This window comes from Hypanus sabinus, chromosome 9, assembly GCF_030144855.1.
Source record: "Hypanus sabinus isolate sHypSab1 chromosome 9, sHypSab1.hap1, whole genome shotgun sequence".
In the NCBI taxonomy this organism is placed as follows: Eukaryota; Metazoa; Chordata; class Chondrichthyes; order Myliobatiformes; family Dasyatidae; genus Hypanus; species Hypanus sabinus.
In genome coordinates, this window is record NC_082714.1 from 2694632 (window position 1) to 2717804 (window position 23173).

Genomic DNA, 23173 nt, shown 5'->3' on the forward strand with positions numbered 1-23173 from the left:
GGACCATACACACACCCCCGGGGAATCGGTAGGGTTGAGGGGTCAGGACCACACACACCCTCAGGGGGAACTCGGTAGGGTTGAGGTGTCAGGACCACACACAACCCCTGGGGGAACTCGGTAGGGTTGAGGGATCAGGACCACACACACCCCTGGGGAACTCGGTAGGGTTGAGGGATCAGGACCACACACACCCCTGGGGAACTCGGTAGGGTTGAGGGGTCAGGACCACACACACCCCCGGGGAACTCGGTAGGGTTGAGGGGTCAGGACCACACACACCCCCCGGGGAACTCGGTAGGGTTGAGGTGTCAGGACCACACACACCCCCCGGGGAATCGGTAGGGTTGAGGGATCAGGACCACACTCACCCCCTGGGGAAACTCGGTAGGGTTGAGTGGTCAGGACCACACACACCCCTGGGGGAACTCGGTAGGGTTGAGGGGTCAGGACCACACACACCCCCCGGGGAATCGGTAGGGTTGAGGGATCAGGACCACACTCACCCCCTGGGGGAACTCGGTAGGGTTGAGGGGTCAGGACCACACTCACCCCCTGGGTGAACTCGTTAGGGTTGAGGGGTCAGGACCACACACACCCCCTGGGAACTCGGTAGGGTTGAGGGCTCAGGACCACACACACCCCCGGGGAACTCGGTAGGGTTGAGGGATCAGGAGCACACACACCTCCGGGGAACTCGGTAGGGTTGAGGGATCAGGACCACACACACCCCCCGGGGAATCGGTAGGGTTGAGGGATCAGGACCACACTCACCCCCTGGGGGAACTCGGTAGGGTTGAGGGGTCAGGACCACACACAACCCCCGGGGAATCGGTAGGGTTGAGGGATCAGGACCACACTCACCCCCTGGGGGAACTCGGTAGGGTTGAGGGACCAGGACCACACTCACACCCTGGGGGAACTCGGTAGGGTTGAGGGATCAGGACCACACACCCCCCCAGGGGAACTCGGTAGGGTTGAGGGGTCAGGACCACACACACCCCCGGGGGGAATCGGTAGGGTTGAGGGGTCAGGAACACACACCCCTGGGGAACTCGGTAGGGTTCAGGGATCAGGACCACACACACCCCCGGGGGGAACTCGGTAGGGTTGAGGGGTCAGGACCACACAGACCCTCAGGGGAACTCGGTAGGGTTGAGGGGTCAGGACCATACACACCCCCCGGGGGAAACGGTAGGATTGAGGGATCAGGACCACACACAGCCCTCCAGGGAACTCGGTAGGGTTGAGGGGTCAGGACCACACACACCCCCGGGGGGACTCGGTAGGGTTGAGGGGTCAGGACCATACACACCCCCCGGGGAACTCGGTATGGTTGAGGGGTCAGGACCACACACACCCTCAGGGGGGAACTCGGTAGGGTTGGGGGATCAGGACCACACACACCCCCCGGGGGAACTCGGTACGGTTGAGGGGTCAGGACCTCACACACCCCCCGGGGGAACTCGGTACGGTTGAGGGGTCAGGACCACACACAACCCCAGGGGAAACTCGGTAGGGTTGAGGGGTCAGGAACACACACACCCCTGGGGGACTCGGTAGGGTTGAGGGGTCAGGACCACACATACCCCCGGGGGAACTCGGTAGGGTTGAGGGGTCAGGACCACACACACCCCTGGGGGAACTCGGTAGGGTTGAGGGGTCAGGACCATACACACACCCCCGGGGAATCGGTAGGGTTGAGGGGTCAGGACCACACACACACTCAGGGGGAACTCGGTAGGGTTGAGGGGTCAGGACCACACACAACCCCCGGGGGAACTCGGTAGGGTTGAGGGGTCAGGACCACACACACCCCCGGGGGGACTCGGTAGGGTTGAGGGGTCAGGACCACACACACTCTCAGGGGAAACTCGGTAGGGTTGAGGGGTCAGGAACACACACACCCCCCGGGGGGACGGTAGGGTTGAGGGGTCAGGAACACACACACCCCTGGGGGACTCGGTAGGGTTGAGGGGTCAGGAACACACACACCCCCCGGGGAACTCGGTAGGGTTGAGGGGTCAGGAACACACACACCCCCGTGGGGACTCGGTAAGGTTGAGGGGTCAGGAACACACACACCCCTGGGGGGACTCGGTAGGGTTGAGGGGTCAGGACCACACACACCCCCGGGGGAACTCGGTAGGGTTGAGGTGTCAGGACCACACACACCCCTGGGGGAACTCGGTAAGGTTGAGGGGTCAGGACCACACACACCCCCGGGTGGACTCGGTAGGGTTGAGGGGTCAGGACCATACACACCCCACGGGAAACTCGGTAGGGTTGAGGGGTCAGGACCACACACACCCCTGGGGGACTCGGTAGAATTGAGGGGTCAGGACCACACACAACCCCCGGGGGAACTCGGTAGGGTTGAGGGGTCAGGACCATACACAGCCCCCGGGGGGATGGTTGGGTTGAGGGGTCAGGAACACACAGACCCCCGGGGGAACTCGGTAGGGTTGAGGGGTCAGGACCACACACACCCCCGGGGGAAACGGTAGGATTGAGGGGTCAGGACCATACACACACCCCCGGGGAATCGGTAGGGTTGAGGGGTCAGGACCACACACACCCTCAGGGGGAACTCGGTAGGGTTGAGGGGTCAGGACCACACACAACCCCCGGGGGAACTCGGTAGGGTTGAGGGGTCAGGAACACACACACCCCCGGGGGGAACTCGGTAGGGTTGAGGGGTCAGGACCACACACATCCCCCCAGGGAACTCGGTAGGGTTGAGGGGTCAGGACCACACACATCCCCCCAGGGAACTCGGTAGGGTTGAGGGGTCAGGACCATACACACCCCCCGGGGAACTCGGTAGGGTTGAGGGGTCAGGACCACACACACCCCCGGGGGGACTCGGTAGGGTTGAGGGGTCAGGACCATACACACCCCTGGGGGAACTCGGTAGGGTTGAGGGGTCAGGACCACACACACCCCTGGGGGAACTCGGTAGGGTTGAGGGGTCAGGACCACACACACCCCCGGGTGGACTCGGTAGGGTTGAGGGGTCAGGACCATACACACCCCTGGGGGAACTCGGTAGGGTTGAGGGGTCAGGACCACACACACCCCCGGGGGGACTCGGTAGGGTTGAGGGGTCAGGACCACACACACCCCCCGGGGAACTCGGTAGGGTTGAGGGGTCAGGACCACACACACCCTCAGGGGAAACTCGGTTGGGTTGAGGGGTCAGGAACACACAGACCCCCGGGGGAACTCGGTAGGGTTGAGGGGTCAGGACCACACACAACCCCCGGGGGAACTCGGTAGGGTTGAGGGGTCAGGACCATACACACACCCCCGGGGAATCGGTAGTGTTGAGGGGTCAGGACCACACACACCCACAGGGGGAACTCGGTAGGGTTGAGGGGTCAGGAACACACACACCCCCGGGGGGAACTCGGTAGGGTTGAGGGGTCAGGACCACACACATCCCCCCAGGGAACTCGGTAGGGTTGAGGGGTCAGGACCACACACGTCCCCCCAGGGAACTCGGTAGGGTTGAGGGGTCAGGACCATACACACACCCCCGGGGAATCGGTAGGGTTGAGGGGTCAGGACCATACACACCCCCCGGGGAACTCGGTAGGGTTGAGGGGTCAGGACCATACACACCCCCCGGGGGGACGGTAGGGTTGAGGGGTCAGGAACACACAGACCCACCGGGGAACTCGGTAGGGTTGAGGGGTCAGGACCATACACACCCCTGGGGGAACTCGGTAGGGTTGAGGGGTCAGGAACACACACACCCTCAGGGGGAACTCGGTAGGGTTGAGGGGTCAGGACCACACACACCCCTGGGGGAACTCGGTAGGGTTGAGGGGTCAGGAACACACACACCCCCGTGGGGACTCGGTAAGGTTGAGGGGTCAGGAACACACACACCCCTGGGGGGACTCGGTAGGGTTGAGGGGTCAGGAACACACACACCCCCGGGGGAACTCGGTAGGGTTGAGGTGTCAGGACCACACACACCCCTGGGGGAACTCGGTAGGGTTGAGGGGTCAGGACCACACACACCCCCGGGTGGACTCGGTAGGGTTGAGGGGTCAGGACCACACACATCCCCCCAGGGAACTCGGTAGGGTTGAGGGGTCAGGACCACACACGTCCCCCCAGGGAACTCGGTAGGGTTGAGGGGTCAGGACCATACACACACCCCCGGGGAATCGGTAGGGTTGAGGGGTCAGGACCATACACACCCCCCGGGGAACTCGGTAGGGTTGAGGGGTCAGGACCATACACACCCCCCGGGGGGACGGTAGGGTTGAGGGGTCAGGAACACACAGACCCACCGGGGAACTCGGTAGGGTTGAGGGGTCAGGACCATACACACCCCTGGGGGAACTCGGTAGGGTTGAGGGGTCAGGAACACACACAACCTCAGGGGGAACTCGGTAGGGTTGAGGGGTCAGGACCACACACACCCCTGGGGGAACTCGGTAGGGTTGAGGGGTCAGGAACACACACACCCTCAGGGGGAACTCGGTAGGGTTGAGGGGTCAGGACCACGCACATCCTGGGGGAGCTCAGTAGGGTTGAGGGGTCAGGACCATACACACACCCCGGGGGGAATCGGTAGGGTTGAGGGGTCAGGACCACACACATCCTGGGGGAATCGGTAGGGTTGAGGGGTCAGGACCACGCACATCCTGGGGCACTCGGTAGGGTTGAGGGGTCAGGACCATACACACCCCCCGGGGGAACTCGGTAGGGTTGAGGAGTCAGGACCACGCACATCCTGGGGCACTCAGTAGGGTTGAGGGGTCAGGACCACACACAACCCCAGGGGGAACTCGGTAGGGTTGTGGGGTCAGGACCACGCACATCCTGGGGGACTCGGTAGGGTTGAGGGGTCAGGATCATACACACCCCGGGGGGGACTCAGTAGGGTTGAGGGGTCAGGACCATACACACCCCCGGGGGGACTCGGTAGGGTTGAGGGGTCAGGACCACACACACCCCCGGGGGGAATTGGTAGGGTTGAGGGGTCAGGACCACGCGCATCCTGGGGGAGCTCAGTAGGGTTGAGGGGTTAGGACCATACACACCCCCCGGGGGGAATCGGTAGGGTTGAGGGGTCAGGACCACACACATCCTGGGGGAATCGGTAGGGTTGAGGGGTCAGGACAACACACACCCCCGGGGAATTGGTAGGGTTGAGGGGTCAGGACCACACACACCCCTGGGGGAGCTCAGTAGGGTTGAGGGGTCAGGACCACACACACCCCTGGGGGGAACTCGGTAGGGTTGAGGGGTCAGGACCACACACATCCCCCCAGGGAACTCGGTAGGGTTGAGGGGTCAGGACCACACACATCCCCCCAGGGAACTCGGTAGGGTTGAGGGGTCAGGACCATACACACACCCCCGTGGAATCGGTAGGGTTGAGGGGTCAGGACCACACACACCCTCAGGGGGAACTCGGTAGGGTTGAGGGGTCAGGACCACACACAACCCCCGGGGGAACTCGGTAGGGTTGAGGGGTCAGGAACACACACATCCCCCAGGGAACTCGGTAGGGTTGAGGGGTCAGGACCATACACACCCCCCGGGGAACTCGGTAGGGTTGAGGGGTCAGGACCATACACACCCCCCGGGGGGACGGTAGGGTTGAGGGGTCAGGAACACACAGACCCACCGGGGAACTCGGTAGGGTTGAGGGGTCAGGAGCATACACACCCCTGGGGGAACTCGGTAGGGTTGAGGGGTCAGGAACACACACACCCTCAGGGGGAACTCGGTAGGGTTGAGGGGTCAGGACCACACACACCCCTGGGGGAACTCGGTAGGGTTGAGGGGTCAGGAACACACACACCCTCAGGGGGAACTCGGTAGGGTTGAGGGGTCAGGACCACGCACATCCTGGGGGAGCTCAGTAGGGTTGAGGGGTCAGGACCATACACACACCCCGGGGGGAATCGGTAGGGTTGAGGGGTCAGGACCACACACATCCTGGGGGAATCGGTAGGGTTGAGGGGTCAGGACCACGCACATCCTGGGGCACTCGGTAGGGTTGAGGGGTCAGGACCATACACACCCCCCGGGGGAACTCGGTAGGGTTGAGGAGTCAGGACCACGCACATCCTGGGGCACTCAGTAGGGTTGAGGGGTCAGGACCACACACAACCCCAGGGGGAACTCGGTAGGGTTGTGGGGTCAGGACCACGCACATCCTGGGGGACTCGGTTGGGTTGAGGGGTCAGGATCATACACACCCCGGGGGGGACTCAGTAGGGTTGAGGGGTCAGGACCATACACACCCCCGGGGGGACTCGGTAGGGTTGAGGGGTCAGGACCACACACACCCCCGGGGGGAATTGGTAGGGTTGAGGGGTCAGGACCACGCGCATCCTGGGGGAGCTCAGTAGGGTTGAGGGGTCAGGACCATACACACCCCCCGGGGGGAATCGGTAGGGTTGAGGGGTCAGGACAACACACACCCCCGGGGAATTGGTAGGGTTGAGGGGTCAGGACCACACACACCCCTGGGGGAGCTCAGTAGGGTTGAGGGGTCAGGACCACACACACCCCTGGGGAACTCGGTAGGGTTGAGGGGTCAGGACCACACACACCCCCGGGGGGACTCGGTAGGGTTGAGGGGTCAGGACCATACACACCCCCCCGGGGAACTCGGTATGGTTGAGGGGTCAGGACCACACACACCCTCAGGGGGAACTCGGTAGGGTTGAGGGGTCAGGACCACACACACCCCTGGGGAACTCGGTAGGGTTGAGGGGTCAGGACCATACACACCCCCGGGGGAACTCGGTAGGGTTGAGGGGTCAGGACCATACACACCCCTGGGGGAACTCGGTAGGGTTGAGGGGTCAGGACCACACACACCCCCGGGGGGACTCGGTAGGGTTGAGGGGTCAGGACCACACACACCCCCCGGGGAACTCGGTAGGGTTGAGGGGTCAGGACCACACACACCCTCAGGGGAAACTCGGTTGGGTTGAGGGGTCAGGAACACACAGACCCCCGGGGGAACTCGGTAGGGTTGAGGGGTCAGGACCACACACAACCCCCGGGGGAACTCGGTAGGGTTGAGGGGTCAGGACCATACACACACCCCCGGGGAATCGGTAGTGTTGAGGGGTCAGGACCACACACACCCACAGGGGGAACTCGGTAGGGTTGAGGGGTCAGGAACACACACACCCCCGGGGGGAACTCGGTAGGGTTGAGGGGTCAGGACCACACACATCCCCCCAGGGAACTCGGTAGGGTTGAGGGGTCAGGACCACACACGTCCCCCCAGGGAACTCGGTAGGGTTGAGGGGTCAGGACCATACACACACCCCCGGGGAATCGGTAGGGTTGAGGGGTCAGGACCACACACACCCTCAGGGGGAACTCGGTAGGGTTGAGGGGTCAGGACCACACACAACCCCCGGGGGAACTCGGTAGGGTTGAGGGGTCAGGAACACACATATCCCCCCAGGGAACTCGGTAGGGTTGAGGGGTCAGGACCATACACACCCCCCGGGGAATTCGGTAGGGTTGAGGGGTCAGGACCATACACACCCCCCGGGGGGACGGTAGGGTTGAGGGGTCAGGAACACACAGACCCACCGGGGAACTCGGTAGGGTTGAGGGGTCAGGACCATACACACCCCTGGGGGAACTCGGTAGGGTTGAGGGGTCAGGAACACACACACCCTCAGGGGGAACTCGGTAGGGTTGAGGGGTCAGGACCATACACACACCCCCGGGGAATCGGTAGTGTTGAGGGGTCAGGACCACACACACCCTCAGGGGGAACTCGGTAGGGTTGAGGGGTCAGGAACACACACACCCCCGGGGGGAACTCGGTAGGGTTGAGGGGTCAGGACCACACACATCCCCCCAGGGAACTCGGTAGGGTTGAGGGGTCAGGACCACACACATCCCCCCAGGGAACTCGGTAGGGTTGAGGGGTCAGGACCATACACACACCCCCGGGGAATCGGTAGGGTTGAGGGGTCAGGACCACACACACCCTCAGGGGGAACTCGGTAGGGTTGAGGGGTCAGGACCACACACAACCCCCGGGGGAACTCGGTAGGGTTGAGGGGTCAGGAACACACACACCCCCGGGGGGACTCGGTAGGGTTGAGGGGTCAGGACCACACACACCCCCCGGGGAACTCGGTAGGGTTGAGGGGTCAGGACCATACACACCCCCCGGGGGGACGGTAGGGTTGAGGGGTCAGGAACACACAGACCCACCGGGGAACTCGGTAGGGTTGAGGGGTCAGGACCATACACACCCCTGGGGGAACTCGGTAGGGTTGAGGGGTCAGGAACACACACACCCTCAGGGGGAACTCGGTAGGGTTGAGGGGTCAGGACCACACACACCCCTGGGGGAACTCGGTAGGGTTGAGGGGTCAGGAACACACACACCCTCAGGGGAAACTCGGTAGGGTTGAGGGGTCAGGACCACGCACATCCTGGGGGAGCTCAGTAGGGTTGAGGGGTCAGGACCATACACACCCCCCGGGGGGAATCGGTAGGGTTGAGGGGTCAGGACCACACACATCCTGGGGGAATCGGTAGGGTTGAGGGGTCAGGACCACGCACATCCTGGGGCACTCGGTAGGGTTGAGGGGTCAGGACCATACACACCCCCCGGGCGAACTCGGTAGGGTTGAGGAGTCAGGACCACGCACATCCTGGGGCACTCAGTAGGGTTGAGGGGTCAGGACCACACACAACCCCAGGGGGAACTCGGTAGGGTTGTGGGGTCAGGACCACGCACATCCTGGGGGACTCGGTAGGGTTGAGGGGTCAGGACCATACACACCCCCGGGGGGACTCAGTAGGGTTGAGGGGTCAGGACCATACACACCCCCGGGGGGACTCGGTAGGGTTGAGGGGTCAGGACCACACACACCCCCGGGGGGAATTGGTAGGGTTGAGGGGTCAGGACCACGCGCATCCTGGGGGAGCTCAGTAGGGTTGAGGGGTCAGGACCATACACACCCCCCGGGGGGAATCGGTAGGGTTGAGGGGTCAGGACCACACACATCCTGGGGGAATCGGTAGGGTTGAGGGGTCAGGACCACACACACCCCCGGGGAATTGGTAGGGTTGAGGGGTCAGGACCACACACACCCCTGGGGGAGCTCAGTAGGGTTGAGGGGTCAGGACCACACACACCCCTGGGGAACTCGGTAGGGTTGAGGGGTCAGGAACACACAGACCCCCCGGGGAACTCGGTAGGGTTGAGGGGTCAGGACCACACACACCCCCAGGGGAACTCGGTAGGGTTGAGGGGTCAGGACCATACACACCCCCAGGGGAACTCGGTAGGGTTGAGGGGTCAGGACCATACACACCCCCCGGGGGGACGGTAGGGTTGAGGGGTCAGAAACACACACACCCCTGGGGGAACTCGGTAGGGTTGAGGGGTCAGGACCACACACACCCCTGGGGGAACTCGGTAGGGTTGAGGGGTCAGGACCATACACACACCCCCGGGGAATCGGTAGGGTTGAGGGGTCAGGACCACACACACCCTCAGGGGGAACTCGGTAGGGTTGAGGGGTCAGGACCACACACAACCCCCGGGGGAACTCGGTAGGGTTGAGGGGTCAGGACCACACACACCCCCGGGGGGACTCGGTAGGGTTGAGGGGTCAGGACCACACACACTCTCAGGGGAAACTCGGTAGGGTTGAGGGGTCAGGAACACACACACCCCCCGGGGGGACGGTAGGGTTGAGGGGTCAGGAACACACACTCCCCTGGGGGACTCGGTAGGGTTGAGGGGTCAGGAACACACACACCCCCCGGGGAACTCGGTAGGGTTGAGGGGTCAGGAACACACACACCCCCGTGGGGATTCGGTAAGGTTGAGGGGTCAGGAACACACACACCCCTGCGGGGACTCGGTAGGGTTGAGGGGTCAGGACCACACACACCCCCGGGGGAACTCGGTAGGGTTGAGGTGTCAGAACCACACACACCCCTGGGGGAACTCGGTAGGGTTGAGGGGTCAGGACCACACACACCCCCGGGGGGACTCGGTAGGGTTGAGGGGTCAGGACCACACACACCCCTGGGGGAAACGGTAGGGTTGAGGGGTCAGGACCATACACACACCCCCGGGGAATCGGTAGGGTTGAGGGGTCAGGACCACACACACCCTCAGGGGGAACTCGGTAGGGTTGAGGGGTCAGGACCACACACAACCCCCGGGGGAACTCGGTAGGGTTGAGGGGTCAGGAACACACACACCCCCGGGGGGAACTCGGTAGGGTTGAGGGGTAAGGACCACACACATCCCCCCAGGGAACTCGGTAGGATTGAGGGGTCAGGACCACACACATCCCCCCAGGGAACTCGGTAGGGTTGAGGGGTCAGGACCATACACACCCCCCGGGGAACACGGTAGGGTTGAGGGGTCAGGACCACACACACCCCCGGGGGGACTCGGTAGGGTTGAGGGGTCAGGACCATACACACCCCTGGGGGAACTCGGTAGGGTTGAGGGGTCAGGACCACACACACCCCCGGGGGGACTCGGTAGGGTTGAGGGGTCAGGACCACACACACCCCCCGGGGAACTCGGTAGGGTTGAGGGGTCAGGACCACACACACCCTCAGGGGAAACTCGGTTGGGTTGAGGGGTCAGGAACACACAGACCCCCGGGGGAACTCGGTAGGGTTGAGGGGTCAGGACCATACACACACCCCCGGGGAATCGGTAGTGTTGAGGGGTCAGGACCACACACACCCTCAGGGGGAACTCGGTAGGGTTGAGGGGTCAGGAACACACACACCCCCGGGGGGAACTCGGTAGGGTTGAGGGGTCAGGACCACACACATCCCCCCAGGGAACTCGGTAGGGTTGAGGGGTCAGGACCACACACATCCCCCCAGGGAACTCGGTAGGGTTGAGGGGTCAGGACCATACACACACCCCCGGGGAATCGGTAGGGTTGAGGGTTCAGGACCACACACACCCTCAGGGGGAACTCGGTAGGGTTGAGGGGTCAGGACCACACACAACCCCCGGGGGAACTCGGTAGGGTTGAGGGGTCAGGAACACACACACCCCCGGGTGGAACTCGGTAGGGTTGAGGGGTCAGGACCACACACATCCCCCCAGGGAACTCGGTAGGGTTGAGGGGTCAGGACCATACACACCCCCCGGGGAACTCGGTACGGTTGAGGGGTCAGGACCATACACACCCCCCGGGGGGACGGTAGGGTTGAGGGGTCAGGAACACACAGACCCACCGGGGAACTCGGTAGGGTTGAGGGGTCAGGACCATACACACCCCTGGGGAAACTCGGTAGGGTTGAGGGGTCAGGAACACACACACCCTCAGGGGGAACTCGGTAGGGTTGAGGGGTCAGGACCACACACACCCCTGGGGGAACTCGGTAGGGTTGAGGGGTCAGGAACACACACACCCTCAGGGGGAACTCGGTAGGGTTGAGGGGTCAGGACCACGCACATCCTGGGGGAGCTCAGTAGGGTTGAGGGGTCAGGACCATACACACCCCCCGGGGGGAATCGGTAGGGTTGAGGGGTCAGGACCATACACACCCCCGGGGGGACTCAGTAGGGTTGAGGGGTCAGGACCATACACACCCCCGGGGGGACTCGGTAGGGTTGAGGGGTCAGGACCACACACACCCCCGGGGGGAATTGGTAGGGTTGAGGGGTCAGGACCACGCGCATCCTGGGGGAGCTCAGTAGGGTTGAGGGGTCAGGACCATACACACCCCCCGGGGGGAATCGGTAGGGTTGAGGGGTCAGGACCACACACATCCTGGGGGAATCGGTAGGGTTGAGGGGTCAGGACCACACACACCCCCGGGGAATTGGTAGGGTTGAGGGGTCAGGACCACACACACCCCTGGGGGAGCTCAGTAGGGTTGAGGGGTCAGGACCACACACACCCCTGGGGAACTCGGTAGGGTTGAGGGGTCAGGAACACACAGACCCCCCGGGGAACTCGGTAGGGTTGAGGGGTCAGGACCACACACATCCCCAGGGGAACTCGGTAGGGTTGAGGGGTCAGGACCATACACACCCCCAGGGGAACTCGGTAGGGTTGAGGGGTCAGGACCATACACACCCCCCGGGGGGACGGTAGGGTTGAGGGGTCAGGAACACACACACCCCTGGGGGGACTCGGTAGGGTTGAGGGGTCAGGACCACACACATCCCCGGGGGAACTCGGTAGGGTTGAGGGGTCAGGAACACACACACCCCTGGGGGGACTCGGTAGGGTTGAGGGGTCAGGACCACACACACCCCCGGGGGAACTCGGTAGGGTTGAGGTGTCAGGACCACACACACCCCTGGGGGAACTCGGTAGGGTTGAGGGGTCAGGACCACACACACCCCCGGGGGGACTCGGTAGGGTTGAGGGGTCAGGACCACACACACCCCTGGGGGAACTCGGTAGGGTTGAGGGGTCAGGACCATACACACCCCACGGGAAACTCGGTAGGGTTGAGGGGTCAGGACCACACACACCCCTGGGGGACTCGGTAGGATTGAGGGGTCAGGACCACACACAACCCCCGGGGGAACTCGGTAGGGTTGAGGGGTCAGGACCATACACAGCCCCCGGGGGGATGGTTGGGTTGAGGGGTCAGGAACACACAGACCCCCGGGGGAACTCGGTAGGGTTGAGAGGTCAGGACCACACACACCCCCGGGGGAAACGGTAGGATTGAGGGGTCAGGACCATACACACACCCCCGGGGAATCGGTAGGGTTGAGGGGTCAGGACCACACACACCCTCAGGGGGAACTCGGTAGGGTTGAGGGGTCAGGACCACACACAACCCCCGGGGGAACTCGGTAGGGTTGAGGGGTCAGGAACACACACACCCCCGGGGGGAACTCGGTAGGGTTGAGGGGTCAGGACCACACACATCCCCCCAGGGAACTCGGTAGGGTTGAGGGGTCAGGACCATACACACCCCCCGGGGAACTCGGTAGGGTTGAGGGGTCAGGACCACACACACCCCCGGGGGGACTCGGTAGGGTTGAGGGGTCAGGACCATACACACTCCTGGGGGAACTCGGTAGGGTTGAGGGGTCAGGACCACACACACCCCCGGGGGGACTCGGTAGGGTTGAGGGGTCAGGACCACACACACCCCCCGGGGAACTCGGTAGGGTTGAGGGGTCAGGACCACACACACCCTCAGGGGAAACTCGGTTGGGTTGAGGGGTCAGGAACACACAGACCCCCGGGGGAACTCGGTAGAGTTGAGGGGTCAGGACACACACAACCCCCGGGGGAACTCGGTAGGGTTGAGGGGTCAGGACCATACACACACCCCCGGGGAATCGGTAGTGTTGAGGGGTCAGGACCACACACACCCTCAGGGGGAACTCGGTAGGGTTGAGGGGTCAGGAACACACACACCCCCGGGGGGAACTCGGTAGGGTTGAGGGGTCAGGACCACACACATCCCCCCAGGGAACTCGGTAGGGTTGAGGGGTCAGGACCACACACATCCCCCCAGGGAACTCGGTAGGGTTGAGGGGTCAGGACCATACACACACCCCCGGGGAATCGGTAGGGTTGAGGGGTCAGGACCACACACACCCTCAGGGGGAACTCGGTAGGGTTGAGGGGTCAGGACCACACACAACCCCCGGGGAACTCGGTAGGGTTGAGGGGTCAGGAACACACACACCCCCGGGGGGAACTCGGCAGGGTTGAGGGGTCAGGACCACACACATCCCCCCAGGGAACTCGGTAGGGTTGAGGGGTCAGGACCATACACACCCCCCGGGGAACTCGGTAGGGATGAGGTGTCAGGACCACACACACCCCTGGGGGAACTCGGTAGGGTTGAGGGGTCAGGACCATACACACCCCCCGGGGAACTCGGTAGGGTTGAGGGGTCAGGACCACACACACCCCCGGGGGGACTCGGTAGGGTTGAGGGGTCAGGACCATACACACTCCTGGGGGAACTCGGTAGGGTTGAGGGGTCAGGACCACACACAACCCCGGGGGGACTCGGTAGGGTTGAGGGGTCAGGACCACACACACCCCCCGGGGAACTCGGTAGGGTTGAGGGGTCAGGACCACACACACCCTCAGGGGAAAATCGGTTGGGTTGAGGGGTCAGGAACACACAGACCCCCGGGGGAACTCGGTAGGGTTGAGGGGTCAGGACCACACACAACCCCCGGGGGAACTCGGTAGGGTTGAGGGGTCAGGACCATACACACACCCCCGGGGAATCGGTAGTGTTGAGGGGTCAGGACCACACACACCCTCAGGGGGAACTCGGTAGGGTTGAGGGGTCAGGAACACACACACCCCCGGGGGGAACTCGGTAGGGTTGAGGGGTCAGGACCACACACATCCCCCCAGGGAACTCGGTAGGGTTGAGGGGTCAGGACCACACACATCCCCCCAGGGAACTCGGTAGGGTTGAGGGGTCAGGACCATACACACACCCCCGGGGAATCGGTAGGGTTGAGGGGTCAGGACCACACACACCCTCAGGGGGAACTCGGTAGGGTTGAGGGGTCAGGACCACACACAACCCCCGGGGGAACTCGGTAGGGTTGAGGGGTCAGGAACACACACACCCCCGGGGGGAACTCGGTAGGGTTGAGGGGTCAGGACCACACACATCCCCCCAGGGAACTCGGTAGGGTTGAGGGGTCAGGACCATACACACCCCCCGGGGAACTCGGTAGGGTTGAGGGGTCAGGACCATACACACCCCCCGGGAGGACGGTAGGGTTGAGGGGTCAGGAACACACAGACCCACCGGGGAACTCGGTAGGGTTGAGGGGTCAGGACCATACACACCCCTGGGGGAACTCGGTAGGGTTGAGGGGTCAGGAACACACACACCCTCAGGGGGAACTCGGTAGGGTTGAGGGGTCAGGACCACACACACCCCTGGGGGAACTCGGTAGGGTTGAGGGGTCAGGAACACACACACCCTCAGGGGGAACTCGGTAGGGTTGAGGGGTCAGGACCACGCACATCCTGGGGGAGCTCAGTAGGGTTGAGGGGTCAGGACCATACACACCCCCCGGGGGGAATCGGTAGGGTTGAGGGGTCAGGACCACACACATCCTGGGGGAATCGGTAGGGTTGAGGGGTCAGGACCACGCACATCCTGGGGCACTCGGTAGGGTTGAGGGGTCAGGACCATACACACCCCCCGTGGGAACTCGGTAGGGTTGAGGAGTCAGGACCACGCACATCCTGGGGCACTCAGTAGGGTTGAGGGGTCAGGACCATACACACCCCCCGGGGGAACTCGGTAGGGTTGAGGGGTCAGGACCACGCACATCCTGGGGCACTCAGTAGGGTTGAGGGGTCAGGACCATACACACCCCCCGGGGGGAATCGGTAGGGTTGAGGGGTCAGGACCACACACAACCCCAGGGGGAACTCGGTAGGGTTGTGGGGTCAGGACCACGCACATCCTGGGGGACTCGGTAGGGTTGAGGGGTCAGGACCATACACACCCCCGGGGGGACTCAGTAGGGTTGAGGGGTCAGGACCATACACACCCCCCGGGGGGAATCGGTAGGGTTGAGGGGTCAGGACCACACACATCCTGGGGGAATCGGTAGGGTTGAGGGGTCAGGAACACACAGACCCCCCGGGGAACTCGGTAGGGTTGAGGGGTCAGGACCACACACATCCCCAGGGGAACTCGGTAGGGTTGAGGGGTCAGGACCATACACACCCCCCGGGGGGACGGTAGGGTTGAGGGGTCAGGAACACACACACCCCTGGGGGGACTCGGTAGGGTTGAGGGGTCAGGACCACACACACCCCCGGGGGAACTCGGTAGGGTTGAGGGGTCAGGAACACACACACCCCTGGGGGGGACTCGGTAGGGTTGAGGGGTCAGGACCACACACACCCCCGGGGGAACTCGGTAGGGTTGAGGTGTCAGGACCACACACACCTCTGGGGGAACTCGGTAGGGTTGAGGGGTCAGGACCACACACACCCCCGGGGGGACTCGGTAGGGTTGAGGGGTCAGGACCACACACACCCCTGGGGGAACTCGGTAGGGTTGAGGGGTCAGGACCATACACACCCCACGGGAAACTCGGTAGGGTTGAGGGGTCAGGACCACACACACCCCTGGGGGACTCGGTAGGATTGAGGGGTCAGGACCACACACAACCCCCGGGGGAACTCGGTAGGGTTGAGGGGTCAGGACCATACACAGCCCCCGGGGGGATGGTTGGGTTGAGGGGTCAGGAACACACAGACCCCCGGGGGAACTCGGTAGGGTTGAGGGGTCAGGACCACACACACCCCCGGGGGAAACGGTAGGATTGAGGGGTCAGGACCATACACACACCCCCGGGGAATCGGTAGGGTTGAGGGGTCAGGACCACACACACCCTCAGGGGGAACTCGGTAGGGTTGAGGGGTCAGGACCACACACAACCCCCGCGGGAACTCGGTAGGGTTGAGGGGTCAGGAACACACACACCCCCGGGGGGAACTCGGTAGGGTTGAGGGGTCAGGACCACACACATCCCCCCAGGGAACTCGGTAGGGTTGAGGGGTCAGGACCATACACACCCCCCGGGGAACTCGGTAGGGTTGAGGGGTCAGGACCACACACACCCCCGGGGGGACTCGGTAGGGTTGAGGGGTCAGGACCATACACACTCCTGGGGGAACTCGGTAGGGTTGAGGGGTCAGGACCACACACACCCCCGGGGGGACTCGGTAGGGTTGAGGGGTCAGGACCACACACACCCCCCGGGGAACTCGGTAGGGTTGAGGGGTCAGGACCACACACACCCTCAGGGGAAACTCGGTTGGGTTGAGGGGTCAGGAACACACAGACCCCCGGGGGAACTAGGTAGGGTTGAGGGGTCAGGACCACACACAACCCCCGGGGGAACTCGGTAGGGTTGAGGGGTCAGGACCATACACACACCCCCGGGGAATCGGTAGTGTTGAGGGGTCAGGACCACACACACCCTCAGGGGGAACTCGGTAGGGTTGAGGGGTCAGGAACACACACACCCCCGGGGGGGAACTCGGTAGGGTTGAGGGGTCAGGACCACACACATCCCCCCAGGGAACTCGGTAGGGTTGAGGGGTCAGGACCACACACATCCCCCCAGGGAACTCGGTAGGGTTGAGGGGTCAGGACCATACACACACCCCCGGGGAATCGGTAGGGTTGAGGGGTCAGGACCACACACACCCTCAGGGGGAACTCGGTAGGGTTGAGGGGTCAGGACCACACACAACCCCCGGGGGAACTCGGTAGGGTTGAGGGGTCAGGAACACACACACCCCCGGGGGGAACTCGGTAGGGTTGAGGGGTCAGGACCACACACATCCCCCCAGGGAACTCGGTAGGGTTGAGGGGTCAGGACCATACACACCCCCCGGGGAACTCGGTAGGGTTGAGGGGTCAGGACCATACACACCCCCCGGGAGGACGGTAGGGTTGAGGGGTCAGGAACACACAGACCCACCGGGGAACTCGGTAGGGTTGAGGGGTCAGGACCATACACACCCCTGGGGGAACTCGGTAGGGTTGAGGGGTCAGGAACACACACACCCTCAGGGGAACTCGGTAGGGTTGAGGGATCAGGACCACACACACCCCTGGGGGAACTCGGTAGGGTTGAGGGGTCAGGACCACACACACCCCTGGGGAACTCGGTAGGGTTGAGGGATCAGGACCACACACACCCCTGGGGAACTCGGTAGTGTTGAGGGGTCAGGACCACACACAACCCCCGGGGGAACTCGGTAGGGTTGAGGGGTCAGGACCATACACACACCCCCGGGGAATCGGTAGTGTTGAGGGGTCAGGACCACACACACCCTCAGGGGGAACTCGGTAGGGTTGAGGGGTCAGGAACACACACACCCCCGGGGGGAACTCGGTAGGGTTGAGGGGTCAGGACCACACACATCCCCCCAGGGAACTCGGTAGGGTTGAGGGGTCAGGACCACACACATCCCCTCAGGGAACTCGGTAGGGTTGAGGGGTCAGGACCATACACACCCCCGGGGAATCGGTAGGGTTGAGGGGTCAGGACCACACACACCCTCAGGGGGAACTCGGTAGGGTTGAGGGGTCAGGACCACACACAAACCCCGGGGGAACTCGGTAGGGTTGAGGGGTCAGGAACACACACACCCCCGGGGGGAACTCAGTAGGGTTGAGGGGTCAGGACCACACACATCCCCCCAGGGAACTCGGTAGGGTTGAGGGGTCAGGACCATACACACCCCCCAGGGAACTCGGTAGGGTTGAGGGGTCAGGACCATACACACCCCCCGGGAGGACGGTAGGGTTGAGGGGTCAGGAACACACAGACCCACCGGGGAACTCGGTAGGGTTGAGGGGTCAGGACCATACACACCCCTGGGGGAACTCGGTAGGGTTGAGGGGTCAGGAACACACACACCCTCAGGGGGAACTCGGTAGGGTTGAGGGGTCAGGACCACACACACCCCTGGGGGAACTCGGTAGGGTTGAGGGGTCAGGAACACACACACCCTCAGGGGGAACTCGGTAGGGTTGAGGGGTCAGGACCACGCACATCCTGGGGGAGCTCAGTAGGGTTGAGGGGTCAGGACCATACACACCCCCCGGGGGGAATCGGTAGGGTTGAGGGGTCAGGACCACACACATCCTGGGGGAATCGGTAGGGTTGAGGGGTCAGGACCACGCACATCCTGGGGCACTCGGTAGGGTTGAGGGGTCAGGACCATACACACCCCCCGTGGGAACTCGGTAGGGTTGAGGAGTCAGGACCACGCACATCCTGGGGCACTCAGTAGGGTTGAGGGGTCAGGACCATACACACCCCCCGGGGGAACTCGGTAGGGTTGAGGGGTCAGGACCACGCACATCCTGGGGCACTCAGTAGGGTTGAGGGGTCAGGACCATACACACCCCCCGGGGGGAATCGGTAGCGTTGAGGGGTCAGGACCACACACAACCCCAGGGGGAACTCGGTAGGGTTGTGGGGTCAGGACCACGCACATCCTGGGGGACTCGATAGGGTTGAGGGGTCAGGACCATACACACCCCCGGGGGGACTCAGTAGGGTTGAGGGGTCAGGACCATACACACCCCCGGGGGGACTCGGTAGGGTTGAGGGGTCAGGACCACACACACCCCCGGGGGGAATTGGTAGGGTTGAGGGGTCAGGACCACGCGCATCCTGGGGGAGCTCAGTAGGGTTGAGGGGTCAGGACCATACACACCCCCCGGGGGGAATCGGTAGGGTTGAGGGGTCAGGACCACACACATCCTGGGGGAATCGGTAGGGTTGAGGGGTCAGGACCACACACACCCCCGGGGAATTGGTAGGGTTGAGGGGTCAGGACCACACACACCCCTGGGGGAGCTCAGTAGGGTTGAGGGGTCAGGACCACACACACCCCTGGGGAACTCGGTAGGGTTGAGGGGTCAGGAACACACAGACCCCCCGGGGAACTCGGTAGGGTTGAGGGGTCAGGACCACACACACCCCCAGGGGAACTCGGTAGGGTTGAGGGGGTCAGGACCATACACACCCCCAGGGGAACTCGGTAGGGTTGAGGGGTCAGGACCATACACACCCCCCGGGGGGACGGTAGGGTTGAGGGGTCAGGAACACACACACCCCCCAGGGGGAACTCGGTAAGGTTGAGGGGTCAGGACCATACACACCCTCCGGGGGGACGGTAGGGTTGAGGGGTCAGGACCATACACACCCCTGGGGGAACTCGGTAGGGTTGAGGTGTCAGGACCACACACACCCCTGGGGGAACTCGGTAGGGTTGAGGGGTCAGGACCACACACACCCCTGGGGGAACTCGGTAGGGTTGAGGGGTCGGGACCACACACACCCCCCGGGGAACTCGGTAGGGTTGAGGGGTCAGGACCATACACACCCCCCGGTGAAATTTAAGGAGCTACAGTACTCAATGACACTCACTGTTCAAGTTTTGGCTTGGTGTCTTCTCCACGTACTCCACTGTTCCACGGGGACTCTGGCTGCTGTCCGGTCGCCGGCTGGCCCCGAGCTGTTGTTCCACCTGCTGCCAGGCTGGGAGAAAGAGTATTCGGATCAAAGAGAGCTAAAGATGGGGCAGGAGACAGGTGGGCTCCCCTAATGCCACAGGAGGAAGGAAGCAAAGGAAGAAGTTTTATTCAAGTAACATCATTCACCAGCCACTCATATCCCATCCAACACAGGAGCAGAATCAGGCCATTTGGTCTGCTCCACCATCCCATCATGGCTGTCATAGTATACCTCTTGCCCTCTCCCTTACTAATCAAGAATCAATCAATCCCTGTTTCAAATATACCCAATGATTTAGTCACCTGTGCGCTGAATTCCAGATTCAGCACCCTCTGGCTAAAGAAATTCCTCATCATTCTAAATGGACATCCGTCTATTCTGAGGCTGTGCCCTCTGGTCCTAGACTCCTCCACTATTGGAAACATCCTCTCCACATCCATTACATCAAGGCCTTTTAATACTTGATAAGATTTCAATGAGATTCCCCCCTTCATTCCTATAAACTCCAACAAGGACAGGCCCTGAGCCATCAAACTTTATTAACTGTGGGTTTCCATGAATGTATGGGTGAGGGTTAGTAAGTTGTGGGCAAGCTACGTTGGTACTGGGGAGCAAGGCAACACCTGCAAGCTGCCTGCAGTCTGATCGTCAGACCGAGCTGGTCATTGACAACACATTTGATGTAGGTGCAACAAATGAAGCCAATTTTTATTGGATTTTGACTGGGGGGATAAATATCCATCAGGGCACTGGGCAAGTCTCCTCACCGGCTCCACTCCAGCAGGAAGGGCAGATGGTTCACAAGTTCATAGGGTTGTACAGAAGGCCTATGTTGTGTTGATCAAGTTCAAGAGCTGCTCTATAAAACTCTGGTTAGACCACACTTGGAGTACTGTTTTCAGCTCTAGTCACGTCATGTGGAAGCCTTAGAGAGCATGAGAATAGGTTGAGCGAGCTAGGGGTTTTCTCCTTGGAGTAAAGGAGGTAGAGAGGTGACCTGATAGAGGTGTACAAGAGGATAAGAGCATATATAGAGTGGACAGCTAGAGACATTTTTGCAGGGTGGAAATACCGCATTGTAGTGCAGTTAGCACAACGCTTTACGGTACCCGGCGAACCGGGATCAATTCCCATCGCACGGTAGTGTCGCGGTTAGCACAGCGCTTTACGGTACCGGCGAACCGGGATCAATTCCCATCGCACGGTAGTGTCGCGGTTAGCACAGCGCTTTACGGTACCGGCGAACCGGGATCAATTCCATCGCACGGTAGTGTCGCGGTTAGCACAGCGCTTTACGGTACCGGCGAACCGGGATCAATTCCCATCGCACGGTAGTGTCGCGGTTAGCACAGCGCTTTACGGTACCGGCGAACCGGGATCAATTCCCATCGCACGGTAGTGTCGCGGTTAGCACAGCGCTTTACGGTACCGGCGAACCGGGATCAATTCCCATCGCACGGTAGTGTCGCGGTTAGCACAGCGCTTTACGGTACCGGCGAACCGGGATCAATTCCCATCGCACGGTAGTGTCGCGGTTAGCACAGCGCTTTACGGTACCCGGCGAACCGGGATCAATTCCCATCGCACGGGTAGTGTCGCGGTTAGCACAGCGCTTTACGGTACCGGCGAACCGGGATCAATTCCCATCGCACGGTAGGTGTCGCGGTTAGCACAGCGCTTTACGGTACCGGCGAACCGGGATCAATTCCCACAGCTGCCTGGAAGCTGTTTGTATGTTCTCTCCATAACCACATGGGTTTCCTCTGGGTGTTCCGGTTTTCTCCCACAATCCAAACACGTACCAGTCGGTAGGCTAATTGGTCATTGTGAATCGTCCTGTGATGAGGCTGAAGTTAAATCGGGGTTGCTGGGCAGCGGGGATCAAAGGGCTCGAAGCGCCTATTCTGTGCTGTATCTCAATAAATAAATAAAATCATTTAAAGGTGGCTGGTGCAAAATATGGGGGGGTTATCAGAGATAGTTTTATAGGGGAGGGGGTGTCAAAGATAGTTTTATGGGGGGGGGGATGTCCGAGATAGATTTATGGAATGGATGTCCGTGATAGATTTATGGGGGGGGGGGATGTCCGAGATAGATTTATGGGATGGGGGATGTCAGAGATAGATTTATGGGGTGGGGGATGTCAGAGATAGATTTATGGGGTGGGGGATGTCAGAGATAGATTTATGGGATGGATGTCCGAGATAGATTTATGGGGGGGGGGGATGTCCGAGATAGATTTATGGGATGGATGTCCGAGATAGATTTATGGGGGGGGGGGGATGTCCGAGATAGATTTATGGGGTGGGGGATGTCAGAGATAGATTTATGGGGTGGGGGATGTCAGAGATAGATTTATGGGGTGGGGGATGTCAGAGATAGATTTATAGGGTGGGGGATGTCAGAGATAGATTTATGGGGGGGGATGTCCGAGATAGATTTATGGGGGGGGGATGTCAGAGATAGATTTATGGGGGGGGATGTCAGAGATAGATTTATGGGGGGGGATGTCCGAGATAGATTTATGGGAGGGATGTCAGAGATAGATTTATGGGGTGGGGGATGTCAGAGATAGATTTATGGGGTGGGGGATGTCAGAGATAGATTTATGGGGGGGGATGTCAGAGATAGATTTATGGGGTGGGGGATGTCAGAGATAGATTTATGGGGGGGATGTCCGAGATAGATTTATGGGGGGGGATGTCAGAGATAGATTTATGGGGGGGGATGTCAGAGATAGATTTATGGGAGGGATGTCAGGAGATAGATTTATGGGGTGGGGGATGTCAGAGATAGATTTATGGGGTGGGGGATGTCAGAGATAGATTTATGGGGGGGGATGTCAGAGATAGATTTATGGGGGGGATGTCAGAGATAGATTTATGGGGGGGATGTCATAGATAGATTTATGGGGGGGATGTCAGAGATAGATTTATGGGGGGATGTCAGAGATAGATTTATGGGGGGGGTGTCAGAGATAGATTTATGGGAGGGATGTCATAGATAGATTTATGGGGGGGATGTCATAGATAGATTTATGGGGGGGATGTCCGAGATAGATTATGGGGGGGGATGTCAGAGATAGATTTATGGGGGGGGATGTCAGAGATAGATTTATGGGGGGGATGTCCGAGATAGATTTATGGG

The 23173-nt window shown here is 61.7% G+C and overlaps 1 protein-coding gene across 2 annotated transcripts in view; it reads right to left on the reverse strand.

Moving 5' to 3' along the window:
* mcrip2 (MAPK regulated corepressor interacting protein 2) overlaps positions 1 to 23173 on the reverse strand; it is an 84533-nt gene that overhangs the window by 45910 nt on the left and 15450 nt on the right. For both annotated transcript variants that reach the window (XM_059978855.1, XM_059978854.1), the window contains one exon: positions 19940 to 20050. In XM_059978855.1, coding sequence (XP_059834838.1) covers positions 19940 to 20050 — 111 coding nt within the window. The remainder of the gene's footprint in view (positions 1 to 19939; positions 20051 to 23173) is intronic.